Below are 20,295 nucleotides of genomic sequence, written 5' to 3'. Positions count from 1 at the left end.
ACTGCTGGGCTCTGGAGGAGGACATGATGACAGTGGTGCCGGTTTGGTGCAATGATTTAAAACCCAGGGAGTGAGAAGAATGGATCCTTTCTTAATTTAGGAGCTTGGCTTGTGATTTTTGCTGTTAGGTGTGGTCTGTAGCAAACAGGCTGTTTGGCGCAGCCTCAGCTTGCCCTTGCGCAATCAGGACCATTTCTGATAAAAGCTCCATAACCCATCCTGGGCTGTGTGGAGACCCTTCATAAGACTGGGTACTCCCTGGTAATAGCCTTGGCAATGAAGTTTTTAACTAGAAGACTGAGATCCACTGTGCTGAAAACTGGCTGCTAATTTTCACATGATCTAAAACATGTATCAGAGGCAACTCAGTAAGCTTGCTGGATTTTGCCTTTTGGCATCTGAACTGGCCGGTGAATTCGGGAAGTTTAAACAAAGCTACTTATGCCTTGTCTGTTTGGGGCATTTCCTGGCTTTAGCAATTAGTTCTGTATTTTCTCCCTTTTAAAAATATAACAACAAATCAACTTCTACAACATCTGTTTTTTAAAACAGACCCTTCAAAAGACATTAGACCTTTGCTGGGCAGCTGTTCTCTTAACTGAAGACCAGTGTTTTTAGAATGGGCTTCCCAGTTGGGTCAGCACCCAGCTTGCAAACGTGTGGTGTTTTCTCATTTGTACAGATCCAGTGTCCGTCTTGCCAATTTGTCTGGTGTTTCAAGTGCCACTCTCCCTGGCATGAAGGCGTTAACTGCAAAGAATACAAGAAGGGAGACAAGCTGTTGCGTCACTGGGCCAACGAAATTGAACACGGGCAGAGGAATGCCCAGAAATGTCCAAAATGCAAGGTGAGCTGTTCTCCCTTGGCTTGCAGGTAGTGACTTCAAACTGTTTAAATATGTATATAAAGTATATATTTGTAACTTCTGCTCAGCATGGGAAATGGAATTCACACTTGAAGTGCGGATTCCTGTCAATTGAGAAAAACAGGTCATATATTTAACTTACTGGTTCCTGCACTGATTCTGCAGAATCTCTGGATATAAAAGAAACATTATGGAAATCATAAGAGGGGGCTTTGATGTATGCTTATAACGAATGTATGTTACAGAATAACTTATTCCTAAAGTAAAGCTTCAAAGAAATGGAAAGCTTTGGAGACATATGATGCCCTTTGTCATGTTTTCCAAAGATGCTGGGTGAATTCAGTTTCCGAGTAAGGCAAAAAGTACTTTATCAACAAGTTCTTTAAGATTTGTCAAAACCAGAAGTTTTTAAGATTAAATGTCAGTTCTTCACAAACCTTCCTCTTGAATTAGTTTGTCAACACTGGAGTCCCACACTTTAAAAACGTCATTAATCTCTTCCAGGATAGGAAATATTTCTCACTACTCAAATGAGATGCAACAGCCTCACACACCTCCTGCTCTGGCTGCCCTTAGTGAAGGTGGCCATTATGGTTTTTTGCTATTTTTCTTTTCGCAGCACTTATCTCCAGCTACTGACAGAGTAGTTACATCCAAATTAGATTATCCTTTTTAAATAAAGGGAGTACGCAGTCAGATAGTACCCTATCTGTTGCTCTACATCTGCCTCATGGAGAGGACAAAGTAAAGAAACTGGGGGATTTGATAGGAAATAAATACTGAAAGGGAAGATATACTTCTAAATGTCTGAAGTATACTTTTGTCTGCTTTGAGCCTTACCCTATGCAAGTAAAAGAATGTTTATCAGTTTACTAATTAACTTATTTTGGTCTTTGGGAATGAAATGCCTGTGGTGCCATAGCTTGAAATGGAAAGATTTCCAAACACTGAGTAAAATTCTGAAAGCTCTGAAATCAGTAGCTGGTTGTTTACTCTTTCTCCCTCCTACACACATGACATTTAACAGCTTGCTGTGTGGTAAGAGTTGATAGGTTTGAGCCAGTTCTCAAAATGTTCACTTTCTGGACAGTCTTACAGCAAAATACTTTAGTGAACTTTGCTCCTTTTGGACTGGGAAGTAGTATGTGTTTTGGTTTTAATTCTTTGACTTCTGCCCAGATTCAGTTTTTATGACAATGCAAATGGTGTAGCTATTGAAATAAGTTGTCCAAAAAAAGAAAATGCATCAAGCAAAAAAGTATGAACATGTAAAAGCAGAGGAAAGAAGGCTGGTAGCTGGAAAGAGAAAGGGATAGCAGTTTTAGCTTCTAATGTGTTTATCCTTAATAAGTTTAAACTGCTGAATGTAAAACTGTTTTCACTGTCTTCGGAAGAAAAGGCTGGACACTTGAAACTTTCCTAGGTTAAGTCACTTATTTTGAAGCCTGAAGTTACATGAGTTTGGTTATTAATTTCAAAAATAATTTGTTTCTTAATCAAAAGAAAATAAATCCTCCAGCATGGTGGGAGACAGTATGGAAAGTCATGAAACTAGCATGGAAAAAGATCCTTTCTTAACAAGTCCTTTCTGGTAATGTGGTGCTATAAGTGAACATTAAAGAGGGAATTGAACCATTTCATAAACTGTGCTGCTGCCCCACTCTGATGTTTCTTTGGCTTTTTTTTTTCCTTCAGGGGTGAAAAAAGTTATTCCTGCTCACAACTTCCAGTATGTTTATATCAACACATTGTATTGGTTACCAAATCTGTAACTAGCAAGTAATCAAAAGAACCACTTACCGAGCAGTTAGTGGTCCCGTTGTTTTTCTTTTTTTCTTTCTTAATTGGTTGTTGGGTAGTTAAAAGAAATATATGTTATGCAGCATTCTTCATCAAAGCATCAATAGATATCTGTGCACGTGGGGATAAATATACCAACAATTAACAGTGTGTAGTCAGGGGGACTGGAGGTAATATTTTCTCTGCTTCTCTCTCCAGTCATTCCCCAAAATCTCTCTCAAAAAATAACATTGAATCAGATGTCTCTTGCATTTTCAAATAAAATAGAGAAAAGTGACAGAGAAAACAGACTTGATAACGTGCTATTTGATTCGTTCTTGTTCCAGATCCACGTAAGCAATGTTTCAGGTTTTATTTTGGTACGTGCGTATATTGTACTCAACCTCTTTTGTGTTTTGGTTGAAAATTGCAGCATCCAAAACTGACAAACAGATTGAGGAAGAGTCAAGATTAAATTTTAAGTGTCATGATATTAGTATTCAATCTTTACACTAAAACTGAAGCTAGCAGAAATTAAAGGTAGAAACTTCAGAAGAGATAGAATTTCTTTAATGAGGTAACTTGAACAATTACTGGTAATTTCAAAAGTGTGATATAGCTTACAGTGTAAACTGTGACCATATTTTAGATACCTTCTACACTTTGAGTAGCCATACCATGGAGAAGTAGAATGCACCATTATTATCTTGTCTGGGCATGCAGATGAGAAAGCAGGAACACTCATATGGTGTGTGTATATGTATATATAGGCAGATCCTTAGGCAAGTATTAACAAGTTTTTCAGTGGTTTTGGGAAGTACTTTGAAAAACATAATCCTTGGTAATGTGAATACTAGTAGGCACTGTTAAATAAGCTTAAACTTGATTACCTTCTCCTGTAGGTCAGCACAGCTTTAGTGCATCTAACAGGAATAGCTTCTATTTACCTCATCTCTCTAAGATATGCTCACATAAGCAAATACAAATGTTACACACTGCCAAAATACACGATTATAGATTCACGGTGTGACTGTATGTCAGTATGGAAATACTAAAAAGTGCTACTTTTTAAAACTGGATCTTAAGTTAATCTTGAAATATTTCTTCTTTTAATAGAGCCTTTTCCAAAGTTATTACACAGTAATACAGTGCAGACTATTTTTCTCAACAAAAGTTGTCCAAAATGTGGTCTTGTTCTAGAGGGAGCTGGCTAATGAGTGAAAAATTGCTATGTGTTAATAGATGCCTTTTCATAAAATCTGTAACTTGATTTGGGTTTCCCCACTACTGTTTTAAGGTGTTACTTTTTACAAGATCTTGCAAAAATGCGCTTGCAGCAAAATGCCTTTTTTCCACAAGGGTTTTTACAGTACAGCAAACCAAGGAAGTACTTCATGTTTGTGTTATCTTACCACAGATGTCAATATCAACACTGTCTGAGGAAACACTAAACAGTGGCTCTAGCTTAGAAAGCTTCAAACAGAGGCAGAAACTTAGATGTGGATGTCAATACAAATCAAGGAGTATGTAGGATTCCCTGTTCTGATTAACACGAGTGTTACCAAATAACTTGGGGCCTAGTTCTTGAAAGTGCTCTGCAAATTATTTCTCATCCTCTGAAGGGAGGAGGGTTCTTGCTTATATATGAATGGATAAGGCCATGCACCAGGTTTTCTTCAGGAGTGGAGAAGTGCCCACACTCATCCTCAGATCTCTTGGAAATGATTTCCCTAGAAGATTTCCATGAAAGGGCATATAACATGCAGAGGGGGTAAAGTGAGGGTCTGAAATAGCCACTGAACTACCTCAGTTGCTTCCTTAAGACTCTTAGCTCTGTGTGCTTTGCCATCAGTATGTAATTTTTCACCCTTCTTGTTCTGGGAGCCATTCTTTGATTTCTGAATGACTAAACCTTTCCCCATAAGGTGAGGGTATGTCCTTGGGTTTGAGCAGACTCTGGGAGCAGGATGAAGCTAGTAACCCTTCCTGGAGCTTGGACACAGAAACTGGGCTTGCAGTCAGTTATTCTCACATCTTACTTCCTCAACCCCCACCGTGCTGCTGGGGAGCCTGAAGTTACAGGGCTGTGAACCCCACACGGCCGCAGCTATCTATAGCAAGCGGCATTCCCAGCCCTGTACATTTCCCCTGCTGCATGCCACGGTATTGCCAACAGAGCAGGAACACTCATGTGATATCTGACCCATTGGTAATTGCTTTCCCACCCTATAGATTTGTAATCCATCTCTGTCAGTGGATTATTCTAAGAGGAAGGAAACATGTCCCTGTGAACCGGAGCTGAAGTTTAATCTGGTGAGATGTCATATTTTAGGCTTGAAAGCAGCCTGCCTGAATCATACAATGTTCATCTGGCATTGTCAGTCTGTGTCCCTATGATAGGGAGTTCAAGCCCCACATCCAAGGTTGGTTTTTATTTCATCTTTTTAATGAAGTCTTCCCTTCTAGAAAAGGGAGAGATTTTTGCAACAAAATATATAGGCAAGTACAACCACATGTTCCAAATATGTGCCTTTTGCAGACAGTTAAATATGGGCCAATAAGTATCCACTAAAAGGTTTTTAATGCTTTTAATGTGTAATTGCAATATGTGTCCATAAGAAAATAAATCCTATATAAACCTCTTTATGTTTTAAGAGGGCAGTATGTGTGGGGGATTTAGAGCAGAAACAAGTAGATTCAGAAGCAAGTGAAGAGTGGTGCCTGGCTAACTGGAGCTGGGATGTAGAAAGTAAGGTTTTATAGCCCAGTCATCTCTTTTGTGAATGTCTTTCCCATCGTATGTGCAAAAGAAGCATTTGAAAGTGTAGAAATAGGAATTCTGAGATGACTAGTGTTGGCACAGGAATGTTGCCAGGTATATCTGTAACTACTGCTAACTAAACCTGCCCTGGAATCTTTTACCAGTAGCATTGCTGGTGGAAAACATCACATGTATAAAGTGCCATTTTCAGTAGCTGTTCAGGTGAGCGAGACTTCTCTGTTCCCAGATGAACCCTGATTAGCACAAGAGAAAAAACACACTTGGCCATCTCAAGCATGTCAGAATCCCAGGGAGTCACAAGCCTCTTTTGAGGTGAGAGGCTTCCCTTGTACCTGAGCTTTCAGCATCTCTGGTGCTTGCAGGGCCCCTGAATGGTGATGCCTTGTCTCTACCCATACCTCCCTGCAGAATAAATACCTGTAGATGCAGGTAGGAATTTCAGGGGCATTCATTCATCCATCACAATTTTCAACAAATAAAATTCCAATGGGGTGTAAGGGGAAAAAATATTCCCAGGGAGGAGTGGTGAAGCATGGAACAGGTTGCTCGAAGAGAGTGGGATGTACCCATACTTGGAAGTTTTTAAAATCTAGTGGGAGGAGGCCTGGAGCAATCTGATCTGACTTTGAAGCTAACCCAGCTTGGAGTTGGGGGTTAAAATAGCTGACCTCTGAGGGTCACGTCCAACCTCAATTATTAGGTAATTTTATCTTCCATTCATTGTGGGGTATGATCCTGGGATGGGGCGGGGGGGTGGTCTTCAGCAATTTTGTGAGCTAGGGAATGTGTGTTTACCACCCTGTTAGCTATATTTTCAGTTGGCAACATTTAGTAGTAGCTTGTAATCGTAGTAGATCCAGCCTCAGGACTGCCCTCTCGCCTAAGACTCTCAGAACTATTAACTGAAAACCAAAGCCTTGCTAAGTCTGTGCAAAGTAGGTAAATGTAGCAGTTTTGCAGAAAAGTACGTGGAGATACAGGAATGGAGCTGTTTATGCAGGCAATCAGCAGAAGGATGTATGTTGATCCTAGGTAGCCCAGCTTCATGCTGTTCTGTGGGCATTATGACAGCTGGGTGCAATTCTTTAATACAGTTTGTGGAAATTTTTTTTTCTTTTTTATTTTCAAATTAAAAAACCAACCCATACTTTTTAAATCATTCACTCTAATAGTGCTTTTTCTGGTGTTACAAAATGCAGCATCAATTCATGGTGGGAAAGAGAGTGGGGCCACAGGTGGCAAAAGAGGCAAACCCATCTGTAGAGGGGTCAAATTGAGTTCATAACTTTATTTACTGTGATGGTTTTATGTTTAATAAGGTTTGGTGCTGATGTGTCTACTTACAGTAATAAAACCTAATTTTTTAGTAAGGGCAAGGATCACTCAGATCCTCATCTGATACAAGGAGTGTTTAAAGAAGAAGGAAGTTCATATACAAACGCTTGTGTTGAAATCTGGAATCAACTACAGCTCATATTTGATGTTCTAAAACATGCCTTAAAAAACCATTGTTGTCTTAGGACAGCTGAAGTATTTAATTAATGCTGGTGAGGTAAGCAGGGGATTGGCTGCAGTGTCTTTTCATCCAGTTCATGGACTGAAGGGGGTAGTGCCTACTTCCCTGTGCTTAGAGAGAGGGGGAAAAAGTAACCTTTTCTCTTCTGCTGGTACAGATCCATATCCAGAGAACAGAAGGGTGTGACCACATGACCTGTTCCCAGTGTAACACTAATTTCTGTTACCGTTGTGGGGAGAGATACCGCCAGCTCCGGTTCTTCGGAGATCACACGTCAAACCTCAGTATCTTTGGATGCAAATACCGCTACCTCCCCGAGAGACCACATTTAAGGAGATTAGTGCGAGGCTCTGTCTGTGGTGAGTGGATAAATGTTCCTTGTGGAGAGCTGCACAATGAGGTGATTGACTGTGGGAGTCAATAATAGTTAAATAAAACCTAGTGCTTTAATGTATTGGAATGGCAGCCTGTTGTTCAGTTATGTAAAAGGTGGTTTGTTAAATATATTTAAATAGTATTTGCGTTCCCTTTTTTGATGGACTATATATGTGTATAAGTATCATGTTCTCTTCTGCTTCCTAACATTTTTTAATAATACATAAGCAAACTGGAAAAATACTGTCAATATGAGTGTTGCTTGCTGTGATTGTTACTCTAAAAGCATATTAAAGATACAGAAATGAACAGGAAAGTGGATGAAAATTCAAAATGATTGGATGTACCTACTCTGGTAAAATCCAATGCATGAGAAGATCTGGTATAGATTAAAGACAATGCTGGCACTAGAGCACATGGGTATAAACAGTTCATTAATAAATTTAGGCATACAATGCAAGAACCATTTCAAAGCACTTAGTAAGGTTGCAGAAGAGCTTTTAGTAAAAGCCACTATAACAAACAATGTGTTTTTTAAAATGGTTCTTCGTACGTTTGATGGAATTACTGTGATAGCAAAGGACTGCGCTCAGAGGTATTACCGAGTCAGTGCTCTTCGCGTGCAGAAACATTGGTAATCTCGTTCCAAGGTTAAATCTCCTATGTACAATGGAGATACAAATATAAAATTAGTGGGTTTTATCACATATTTGCAAAAAATAACATTCCTGTTTACTTAATTTTTGCAGTGGTTTACAGTAACATATCTAAATATGCAGTTGGCATGTTTAAATGCCATATACAAAGTCTAAAATACAGGTGCATGTACACTTTATGAATAACTGCCAAAACACTGCAGAGTGCTAACAGAACTCACGCGTGAAAATGAAAAAATAAAAATTCCCTCAGTTTACATGAGATTAGATTTCAGGAATTGAGGTCACTGCTCTTCCTCCATTGGGTTAGATTTTCGCTATGATTGGCATATGTGAGCTAGTCTAGGGTTTTGTACTTTTTCCAGACAAGCACACGTGGGTATGGACACATCTTTTTAAGAAGGTGGTGTATTGTTGTAAGACTATATCCCATGACATTTTTCTTTTGAGACGGTATAATCCCTAATTGTGGTACAGTGTCAGGTCAATTTGTGGATTCTGCCATCTTCAATGGTGGAAATGATTGTTTTAAATACTTCCTTAGCTAAGGTTTGTATCTGAACCTTTGCTTAATAATTATCAATAGATACATGATTCACCAATTTATACAGTTCTTAAGTTTTGGCTTCCACATCATCTTTGGTAAGGGCTATAGGATTTCAGTATGTGTTGTGTGGTATCTTTGTTTTATAGACCCTCCATCAGATTCTTTGTGGTGGTCTTTGATTATTTTTAGTATTATTATTTTTTTGTTTGTTTTGAACTGGAGCTTCCTAGTCTTAATCATTTAAGATCAAGTTGAAACCCCAGAAGTGTTTAATTCCAGTTAGGGATCACACCTAGGCTCAGAGGTGTCCTGTTAGCTGCAACCATAAATGTAAATATGTTAAGGCTTTATAAGGCAGGAGGGGAGCATTCTCAGTAGAAGGTGTCACTGTACAAGCCTGAATTTTGTTTCCATTCTCAGACTCAGTGAAAGACATTAGAAGAGGAGATAGTAGCAGAGAGGCCATCAAAAGCATCTTTAAATTTTAGTAACATGTAGCAAGAAATAAAGGTTGGATGTCTTATAGTAAAATCCCTCTGCTAGTTAGCTAAGTAGTGGAAATTCAGAGAACATTATCTTGGCTGTCAGTGGGAGACTGGTGAGGTGTTGCTACACATTTTCTTCTGTGACTCTTCTTCCTTTCTTGCTATGGAGAATAAATACTTAAGTAAACGTAGTGATTTTGTAGCCTTGTGCAGGAAAGGGTTTTTGGCTTGTTTCTATCAAATCTGGGTGAGTGGGGCATGTAGAAAGGGAAGAACACTTCATGGCAGGCTGGCATGCTATCATAGTTTCTGTTGAGAAGCAAGGAGTTGTGCCTACAATCACAAACTGTTCTGTAATAAAAATAAGAGAAAAGCATTTGTGGCAGCATAAATTTTTAAACATACTTTTCTTCATAAATCAGTGTTTTTTGTAAAGGTAATGGACATAACAGTGAGAAGAAGAAAGCCTGGGAGCAGAAGGTCTCTGAATTTGATGACATTTCGCTCTCTTCTTTAGCAAGCATATTTTTTTTTTAGAGAAGCTTTGTCCTTTGACCAGTACAATAAGGTGAAATTGCTTTTATCCTTCAGTTGCAGCAGATGTAGAGATTCCATTCTCATAGTAATTATTTGGCTAAACTGTTGAAGGCAGAATGTTTTCTTATAACTGGAGTTGGTGATGAATTGCACAGAAAGGAGAAACATGTTCAGTTGTCTTAAATGTACTTGAAGTCACCTATAGGTACTCAATAGGACTCTAAAAATGGATGCAAACTTGTGTTAGAACTTAACATAGATATGACTAGTTTGATGTACAAATAGGTAGTTTTAGTGGCTCTATTTCTTAAACATAAAATTATATTTGGACTTGAAAATCAGAACTTTATCATATGCAAATTATAAAATTGTTTTAGAAAATTACTAATTTTTTTCACCTGGCAAAGGATTCTCTAGGGATTTATGGGTGTTTATATATATTACCTTAAAATGCGCAACCGAACCCAGGGTTATGCAAGAGAAAAATATTCCTTCATGTTTCTTTAAATACTTTCTCATTTTGCAGAAAAACGTCATCCTCTATATCACAAGTAATGCAGCCCCTCTGAGACACCAGCAATTAATTGTAATTTGTGCAAGTCTTGTTCACCTTTTGTTAACTTGCTCTTAATTTTAGTTTACAAAGCCAAAGAGAGATAAAGGATTTAAATGTGAGATATATAAGGAGAAAAGTATTTTGTTTTGTTTTTAAAATTTAACCTTTAGAAAGAATGCATTGATAACCAAAAGAAGATTGTCCCATGACAATTAAAAGTCATTTTATCCTGTACAGTCTTGGAACTACGCAATACTTGTAACTTCATATACACAAGGCAGAAGGAAAAAGGCACTCACTTATGCTTTATCTCTGAGTTAGTTTATGAAACTAAGTTTATGTAAGTAAACAAGTCCTTAAACTGCATTAGTTTAGGAACCATTCTTTGTCTCTGCAAAGAAATTACTCCACTCAAAAGCTAGTTTAGCTCTTTCTGCAGGCTTTATTTCTGTGTACCTAACCACCAGTTTAGTGCTTCAATATTTTTGTAATTTTGGTACTAAACATCATAGTTTTCCAACATTCTAATTATGTGGTTATTGATAGTTCATACCTTAAAATAATTTTTTTATAAAGTTTACTTTGAAATAGTTAAAGGCTTTGGTAATGTTTTTAATTGCTCATTTTTGGAGTTTTCTCAAGGTTTTCCATCACTCTACATTCCTTCTCCTGTCTATACTTGACTGTTTTGCTTGGACAACTTCTGTGTGTATAGCACGCAGCACAGTGGAGTCCCAGGCAGGTCCACCATTATGATGCCTAGCAACTAGAGTAATGCCAATAACATTTGCTGATATTTTTCTTCTAGGAATTAATGCTTTCCACCCACAACACTTCTATGAAATATAAAGCTATCAAAACAGACCATGAAAAGGACCTTTTACCTTAAAATGTTGTAAATTTTTCCAAAATACCTCATTTTTCCCTCAGACTGCCCAAATTAGTGGCTCAGGTTGTGGAGGGGTTTACATCATTACTGAATGAGGTAATCCTTTCAGTGCAATCTGATACAAGTGACTTAAGGGAGGGGAGGGAAGGGAGAGGTAACAAACTTGCTTTTCCTCTCTTCTTAGAGGTGACCTTTCAAATGCATGTATAACTTAAGAGAGCTGCTTCATTTCAAAGGCTTGATCAGACTGCTGGTGTATCAGTAAAAATGCCTGCCCTGCTGCATTTTCAAAGAGCTGAGACAAGTGATGTCTTTGATCCAGCCACTCGGCCTACACAGCCTGGGAGACACTGCTGTTCTGTTCAAAGCATGCAACTTGGGAAAGATAACTTGGACTCCAAGTTCAGTTTCAACTTCAGTGTTTCAGGAGGAGCCTTGCCTTCTCTCCATGCATTTCTACAGATCACGAGCTCACCAGAAATAAAGAATATGAGCATTCTTTATTTGTTCTTAGTCGTATACTAGCCAGCGTCCTGCACAACCTCACCAACTTACTCATGTAAGAGCAGCATCATACCCTTTCAAATATTGATCCAAAATAGACTTGGCTGTGGATTTAAGCCTAAATCAGAACTATATGTGAGGACCTCACCGTAGCATTTTAAAGTGAGCAGAAGCGTATTTAGAGGTGATGGGCTCATCACCTTGAGCTAACCTAAATTCTCCAAGATGCTGGTTTGGTTGGCATCTTTCCAGGGTGGTTGTTGTGCAGAAGGATTCCGGAGAAGCCAAAAGATAGTAGCTCTGTAGCTATCAAGTTCCTGTCAATGCCTGAGCGATTTCAGAATGGAAAGAGAAGTAAATGCGAGCTGTGAATGTACAAAATGAGCTGTGCTTGGATTGTTATGGAGGGTGAAGAGGACAGAGAGAAATGCGTGCGGGGAGCTGGCTGAGGAGTGGTAGCTCTTAGCTGGGTTTGTAGGATGAATTTACAAATAAGAATCCTAATAAAGTATCAAAAACCAAACCTACTTTTGGGAGTCTGAGATTGAAATATTTATGGATGATTGGAAAGGGAAAAATAAAATGCCTACTTTGAATTATTCAATGAATTTTGCATTTCAGCTGGAAAACTGCTCATTACTCCCCTAATACTGGTTCTGGGACTGGCATTGGGAGCCATAGCTGTTGTAATAGGTAAGAGCTACATATGTGAACAAGTCTAATTCTGATTTTCTCTATGACATCTCAGTACTTTAATCTCAGAGATTGACACAAGGTACAAATTTTACAGATCATGTTTTAGTATAAAGCACATGACATTTTTTCTAAAAACTTTGTCTTTAGAATCTTTTTTCTTACTTGCATTTTATCCTACTAGCTGTATTATCTTTTTTTCCCCAGTTATTTGGTTTTCTGAACTAAAATCTTTTAACTAGTATAGCTAAACAAGTGAAAAGGCCAGAATAATTTAAACGCAGCCTTGGGCACTCGCTGACTTGGACCCTCCCCTTAATCACCCTAGTGAACCACAATTCTAAGGTCTTGGTCATGTGCATGGTAAGATTTTTGGGGCACTAGGCATAGTCCCCAGAGCCCTCCAGCTTGAAGATTGCAGCAACAACAATAAGGCAGCAAATTGAAATGAATCAAAATCTGATTCAGTGCATAGGCTGCTAAATTGAATTCCATCACAAAAAAAAAGAAAGGTACTGTGAACTCATATAGTATCAAAGCTCTGTTAATGTGGTTGCATTAATGTGGATGTAGTTATTCTAGCTCTTTGCCTGGCTTAGCTGAAGTCTTACACAGAAATTAAAAAAGCCATAACGATAAACGTATAATTTTGTACATGTAATTGCATTTCCACTATTTGTGTTGGCAATAATCTTGTTAATGAGGGATCTAGCTGCTTTACCACTCTTCACCAAACTACTTACTCCATTTAAAATTTGTAATTGTGATGCCTCAGGCCTGGGCACCTTTTATTTTGATACAGTAAAGCCAAAATATACCAGGACAGTTACATTAATAAGATTGCGCATAACCAAACAGCATATAACCCAAATATTACTACAGCTTTTGTGGACTACATATAGCCAAATAAGGAATATTGATATTAATTTCAGTATTTAGGCTAAGAATACACATCTCCTTCCTGTATCAATATTGTGTTGGACTCACTGAAGAGAGATAGCTCTATAAAGATACAGATAGATAGGTATCTGTCTTAAATATTTATTCTTTTTAGTGGCATTTTATTGCTAAAAGTATATGTAGTAAAAACTTCTTAATGCCGGTAAAGCTTATTTTGTTCAGCAGTCTGGTATAATCTATACTGGGAGAAAAACACTCATTTGCTTATGTTAAAAATTAAGAGGGTTTTGCAGTAATACAATAGCAATAATTGCAATAATACCCAGTGTGCCATTAAAGTCCCAATCTAGGCATGACTGGATAAGATATGATCAAGAACAAAAGACATCAATTATTTATAGGAAAGATTTGGTTTTGAGGTAATTACAGCAATTTTGTTGTTAACACAACTGTTAACGTAATGTCAGCATCATAGCTGACAACCATTTTACACCATTTACAAGGCTGTTGAGCAAAGGAAGGACCCTAGTTACTGTAGTAGCCTTTTGTCATATGTTGTTACTGTAGAGGTGTCTGAAAAGGAAGTCTTTCACCGTTTCAGTCAGCTGATGGCAAGAGAAATGGTGAAGTGCTTCTCATTTGAACTTAAGAGAGTCCCTCTTATGACACTATTTTGCACTTGAGTAAGTCTGATTTATGTATTTATTTTTCCTTTTACAGCTTCCTTTCTCCCAAAAGACTTTTAAGAATAAACAGTTCCTTGCCCAGGCAAGGATAAACATTTGGTATTACTTCACAATAGATGCTTATAAAAATAAATATTATTTAAAGGGGCAAAAAAAGTAAAGCTATAACATGCTGCCTCTATGGCCAATGAAACTGGCTGAAAACTAGTTCAGTTAAATCAGCCTTGGATTTAGATCAAAGAATTCCCAAAGCGCTTTTAAAAGTTTTAAGTTTGTATCTTGCACAAACCAGCATGGTTCAGGAGTTAAATTTGGCAGAGATGGGAGTAGGGTTAGCAGGAGTTTGTTGTAAGCAAAGTGTAACTTGACTCATTACTGAAGAAACTGTTGCAGGCTAGTGTTTCGGTTTGTCCAAATTCTCCTGAGACATGGAAAGTTGCATCTGAATGTGTACATTGAAAGAACACGATGCATGCATAAAGGATTGCATTTAATTATGTTTTTCTTCTTTTCTTGTTTTGGCAGGTTTATTTGTGTTTCCTGTCTATTGCCTTTGTAAAAAGCAGAGGAAAAGGTCACGGACAGGTATGCCCTGGTAAGGATGGACCTTACTCAACTGAGCTGGTCCTTCAAGGGCTATACACGCTTTGTGCAACAGAGCAATACAGTGCTGGTTAACAGCATCAAAACAACAGCGCTGGAAGAACGGGGGATCTCCTGCTGTCTTCCCTCAGATAAAAACACTACTGCAGACCAGAAAGCCTCTTTGTTCTGGTGCACTCCGAACAAGATGAGCCCCCTGACTGCTGCTTTTTAAATGTTTTGGGGTTTGGGTTTGTTTTTTTTTTTGTTTTGTTTTTTTGTTTGTTTGTTTGGTTTTTTTGTGTGTGTTTTTTGTTTTTTTTTTTTATTATTACTTTGGAGGGTTTTTTTTGAGCCTAAGTTTCTGAACTAGACAATCAAAGTCTCTCTTGTAGCCACAACTTCTACCGATTTGGCCTGTGAAGAAAGCGTTTAACTGCTAACATGTGCTCCATTTAACTTCAGTGTCAGCCTTTAAGGGGGAAATGCTTAGAAGTGTTTGGACTCTTACTGTATACTGAGCATACTACTTTTGGTATTAAAAACTACTTCTGTAAATAACTTCCATCACACAGCATTCTGTTCAGCATACCAAAACCCCATCACATGCCAGAGCACAACAGCTGGTTTATCTTCCAAGTCCTAGGCAATAGTGTAGATTGCCACCGCCAAACTGCAGTGCCTCACAGCAAAATAATCCTTAGTATTGAAGGTCCATTATACTTACAAATATACTGATTGGGTTCAAGTCAGTGTTTATGGCAGTCTTAATATTGACTGGGGGGTGTGTGACAGATTTGTTAGAAGAGTACTGCATTCTGAAATCCTTCCAGTACAGAACAAAATTTGAGGGATTTAGATAAGAGGAAGTGTCGCTGGCCTGTTCTGTCCCAGATATCCCTGAAACATGTTTGCAGGGAAGCTGGAAACCTGCTCTTCTATTCTGACTTGGCATATAGTACACATGCTGCACACTAGTTGTGTGAAGATTGACGGTGAAACTTTATAACCTAAATAGCATGTTTTGTTTGTTTAAGTAGGCTACATAAGTCTTAGAGTATCCTTTGATGTCTCATGAGGAAAATCTGTGAATTTTGGGTAAGGGGAGTGGTCATTCATTCTGAGGAGACCATTTTGTCCTTATTCTCTGCTTCCAGTGTTTCTCTTCCTGGCACGTTACAGATCTGAAGAGAATAGTTATCCTTGCTCTTTTTTCCTAACTTCAGAGTGCTGCTGTTTGCTGCCAGACCTCTTTCTCAGTGCGAAACCACAAGAGCAATGTAATCCAACGTTAGGACTCGTCTACTGAGATTTTTTTCACTTTTGGTTAAAATCCAAATTTATCATACAAATATAATTTAAAAATAGAAGATAAATTTATGTAAGCAGAACACTGAAACAATAAAGGAAGTATCTACTTTAAAAATACAAGCTGGTCTTAAAGAAGATTGGATCTGTACTGTGAAGGTACTTTTTTTTCAGTGTGTGTGTTTGAAGTTACACGTGTATATAAATAGTGAGAGGGGGAAGCAGGGAGATGTCAGTGTCCTAAAGAATTTACAGACTTCAGAACCTGGGTCTGCAAATAGCGTATCATTTGAGAGGATGTACTTTGCACCACTTTCTTTGAAAACTGTTATTAAATCTGAATTTAGTTGTAATTTTTAAGCAAATGGTATTCTGCCCGCCAATATAATACTGTTACAAGATACTCACTTTGACTTCAAAGCCTCAGTGGAAGAAACCAATGTATCTTGTTTACCTGGAAACACAAATATCAGCTTACCGTAGCTGGCTAGTATGCTTGTTTTCTGTCAGCTTCTGGTTTTGTTTTCTTGGGGTTTTTTTCTTGTTGAAACAGTGCATGCAAGCACAGTCAACAAGTACTTAATATTTCCTTTTGAATTTAAGGGCATGTTGACTCTGTTGTCCTAACGGTAGAAGTAGTATCTTTTTAAAATGTGCAAATTAAGCGGGAAAGCAATGACATTTAGAAGTAAAGTTCAAAGCATATTGTCAATGCATATCTACTCATTAATTAGATTTCTTCTTCTGTGACATGTCAGTTTTTCTGTTTGTGTTCTGTCTGAGGTTGGAAGCTGCCTTAAAAGTCTTGGTTTGAGTGTGTTTTCTGAGGCTATACATATCAGTTGTCTTTGGCTTACTCAGGGATTTTTAATCCTCTCTTTAAATGTCAAATAATGAAGATATTTTTGTATTATTTAGAAAAACCTTCAAACCTCAGAGTGAGATATATATAGACAGATTTGGGTTTGCAATGCAGTATGTAATACGGTGTCAAACTATTCCACATGAGAATACTTTCGTACTTGAGATTATCTGTAATTAACTGTACAGTGGGTTAATTTCTTTTCTTTTCTTGGTTCTTTATAAATATGTGAGATATTCTTACAGTTTTTATAGCTGTTTTCACTCGCTTTGTTTGCCATTTTCAGTTTCTGATGGGACTTCAGAAAGATTTGAAATTAAGATGTGAGAATAAAGTGCATTAAAGGGAACATATTAGATCTGCACTTATTTATATTCAGAAAGCATGTCATTGTGGGGGGAGGAAAGGAACACTCATCTCTGCTCCTACATTATCATTTCATCTAGGCCATTTTTATTTTATCCATACAGATTAAATCAAAGGGAAATGGTTCGTCATTTTTTACACGTAGCAAAAAGAGGCATCTTTGACCTTGAAAGACGAGAGAGTCTAATCTTCCTCTGTCAGTAGAAAAAATAATAGGAATGACAATAATACTTGCTTTTGCTTTTCTGTAGAATAGGAAAGTATTTCAAGAGGCAGTCAGAGTAGGAATATGGAAGTCTTTTTCCATTCCTATTAAAATATTCCCACTTGAATAGTACATAAATACAATTTTCCATTAAGTAACAAAAGCAACTGTAATAGTAGTTTAATACAAAACTTCATTCAATAAAATGCTAGCTTTTTCTCATATCCTATATCAAATCCTACATGCATCAAAGGCATGTCATTTGTTTTACAAGAATTAAGTTATCAGTTTGAAAGAAATGGAATTAATTTAATTGAAAGGAAATTCAAGAACATTTTTATTATGTAAGTGTGTTTGGGGTTTTTTGTAACTGTCCTCTAAAGAAACCATCAGACTGTCCTACTCCATCTTTATTAGCAGAAAACTTCATCAGGCAGCTGAAATAACCTGCGAAGGCAGATTTCACACTACTGTATGCTGATCATCACTCATCATCAGGTTTGCTTTCATCACGTTTAATATTTAAGATTGTTTATCCTTATGCAAAGTTGTTGCTCACTGATATCTGTATTTGAACTAGGAAATGCTTAAATCCATTCTACCTAGCATTCTGTTTCAAGCTTGCCTGGAAATGGCTCTACCCATGCTCTTGAGTCTCCTTTCATGCATGCGGTTGGAGCTGGTGCCCTCCTTGCAGCACCATGCAATGTGTGTTCTGTCCTGCCTGTGCAGGAGGGGACTGCTTTCCCTTTCGTCACTAATAGTAATTGGTTGTATTTAACTAATTGGGTCAGATTTCAGGGCTGCTCAGCCATGTCAGTAGCAGGGTGATTCTGACTGCTGTGGCATCTTGGAGCATAGTTAGGTATATTTGCAGAGCTTATCCAGGAGCTTGTGACTGGAAAATAATTGTGCTTTTCCTCATGTCAGCCTATTAGACCGTGAGAATACAAGCGAGAGGCAGAAGTGCAGTTCTGAGTAGCCTTATGCTGTATCTGACCCATCTGTTTTAGATCCATGCGAAACAGTCTTCATTTCTCACCACCTCTGTAATAAACAACATATTAATATTTTTCAAATGTTAATTAAACACAGTCACTTTGAGTGATCCATTATCTTCCTTTGGGGCAGTGCAAATGTGTAAGTAAGATTTTGTATTGCTTTAGTGTTAGTGATGCTGACTTTGTAACTCTTCCTGGTATGTTAGATGCTTTTTCATTTACATCTGTTTATTGGTTCTGAAAGTTTGATCAGTGTGAAGTTTTACTTTATTAAAAATATTAATTTGCAGGGACTATTGCCAATTAAACAAGAAAGTGTTTGGGATCACCATCTGGTATTCCTTTTAGCCATGGGGCTTTCTGCTCTTCCAAAGACTGCCATAGCTTGTGTGATGTGTAGGTAGGGCAGTAATTCTGTTAGAGCATACAAATTCTCCAGTGATTGAATGGTTTCTCTTGCCAGTTAAATATGAGAAATTGTGTAATATTCAATGGCCAAATAGTTTGCCATGCGGACTCTTTAATTATTATTATTTGGTTGTGGTGGTTTGTTTCTTGAGCAAACTTGGTATCATTTATAATTCTTGGGATGATTGTTGTGTAGGTCTGAGCTGTGGATGAGAACCATGGATTTATTTTTATAGTTTATATTAGAGTTCAGATTTTGCTGATGGAAAGAATCCTACCTGAGGAAGCTGTGGGAGAGAGAATTTCTTGGTTTCTTTTAATTTTGCAGCCTTATAGTTGCCAGCGAGTCAGCTTCGTTCCTGACATCTGTCATAGCCCTGTTTAAACCAGGGAAGCTGTACTCTTTTTTTTTTTTTTTTTTTTTTTTTTATGCTAGTGTGGAGTTTGGTCACAAACACTTCAATAAAAATATCTGGAAATGTGTTGAAGCCGTTGTGCATCAACTTGAAAATCTGGTTTGCTTCTGAGGAAGTGCCAATTACTATGGGGCCGGTCCTCTCACTCGCAGAGTGATGCTATTTCTAGAGAGGGCAGGGAGTAGTGAAGAATTTCCAAATGAGATTCTTACTAAAGCAGATTGTCAGGGGAAGGAGTACTAGCTTTTAATGTCATAGAGACCTTCTTAATGCTTCAAGTCACTAGTAAAGTTAGAAACAACATCCACAGACAGTGTTAAGTAACATACCTGAAAATTCTTTATTCATGTAACAGATACTAACATGGTGCAAGAATTGGAATTATAGCTCTTCAGTAGTTTTGGACTTAACATATAAACTTGAAAAAGAGGGCCCATCCAAAAAGTTACCTTGCTGATATATTTGATGGCTAATTTTGCTACTGTTACACGAAAAAACAGCTGCACCTTGGTTCAACTGCAAGACTAGAAGTATTTTCACTTGAGTACTACTGAAGCTATAACACAACACCCCCAAACTTTTTTGTTAATAAAACTAACAAATGCAGCTTATTGCAGTTACATACTGTTGCTTCCTGGCTGGCTCTTCCTTATCTCTCTGTGCATAAGGTGCTCAGGGTCTATATGTTCTCTCTCCAGTAAGGAATGGAATGTTCACATTAGGCAATTAATTGCTGATGGTCCTCTTAGGCTGACAGTGAAATACCATGAGGTAGGGAAATCAAAACTGATCTTGGAGTGCATGCTTTGATTTCAAAGATAAAAATGTGTAGTAAGCTTTAATTATGTAATCCTTAGTAAAAATAGATAACATAAATTTTGAAGCATAATTCCAGCTGTTTATAAATACATCTGTTTAAAAAACAGTAATAGAGCAGTAATAATAGCAGTTAGCTTATTAAAAAAAACTCACTGTGCAGAAGAAAATCTTTTGGAGCTTTTTTGGCCAATCATAACTTAAAAAAAAAAACAAACAAAAAACCCCAAACAAAAAAAAAAAACCACAAACCAGCCTAGCCTGAAGGGTTTTGAATGGATCAAAGTCAGAACTTTGACTTACTGTGTCAAAAAAAATTGATGTTTTTAGCATAAACATGGATTTTGCACATACCTGGTGAAACACATGCTGACCCCATTCAGTGTTGAAAACTTGTCATTCTGAAAACAGTATTGTTGAAGTTTTAATCCACTGTCGCTGAGCATGATGTTACTAATACAACGCCACATTTACCTCATTTTTAGAAGGAAAATCTACTTACAGAATCCAGACAAGCTGTTCAGATGTTTTAAACCTGCCCTGTAAAAGTGCTGATGCAGT

General features: G+C 37.6%; 1 protein-coding gene across 2 annotated transcripts in view; it reads left to right on the top strand.

The window, feature by feature from the left end:
• RNF217 (ring finger protein 217) overlaps positions 1-17,260 on the top strand; it is a 57,230-nt gene extending 39,970 nt beyond the window's left edge. The window contains exons 3-7 of one of the 2 annotated variants that reach the window (XM_057409362.1): positions 683-847; positions 7,100-7,301; positions 12,113-12,184; positions 14,296-14,365; positions 15,510-17,260. In XM_057409362.1, the coding sequence (XP_057265345.1) occupies positions 683-847; positions 7,100-7,301; positions 12,113-12,184; positions 14,296-14,365; positions 15,510-15,540 (540 nt within the window). In that variant the 3' untranslated portion in view covers positions 15,541-17,260. Of the gene's footprint in view, positions 1-682; positions 848-7,099; positions 7,302-12,112; positions 12,185-14,295; positions 14,627-15,509 lie in introns of those variants that run through there. The other variant, XM_057409371.1, reaches the window with a different exon arrangement.
• The last annotated feature ends 3,035 nt before the right edge of the window (positions 17,261-20,295 follow it).

The sequence above is a fragment of the Pezoporus wallicus genome, unplaced genomic scaffold (assembly GCF_028554395.1).
Source record: "Pezoporus wallicus isolate ANWC-B61680 ecotype Strahan unplaced genomic scaffold, APGP_CSIRO_Pwel_v1 contig_3817, whole genome shotgun sequence".
Lineage (NCBI taxonomy): Eukaryota > Metazoa > Chordata > Aves > Psittaciformes > Psittacidae > Pezoporus > Pezoporus wallicus.
The sequence above is the reverse complement of the archived record's forward strand: the minus strand, read 5'-3'. Positions and strand labels throughout refer to the sequence as shown.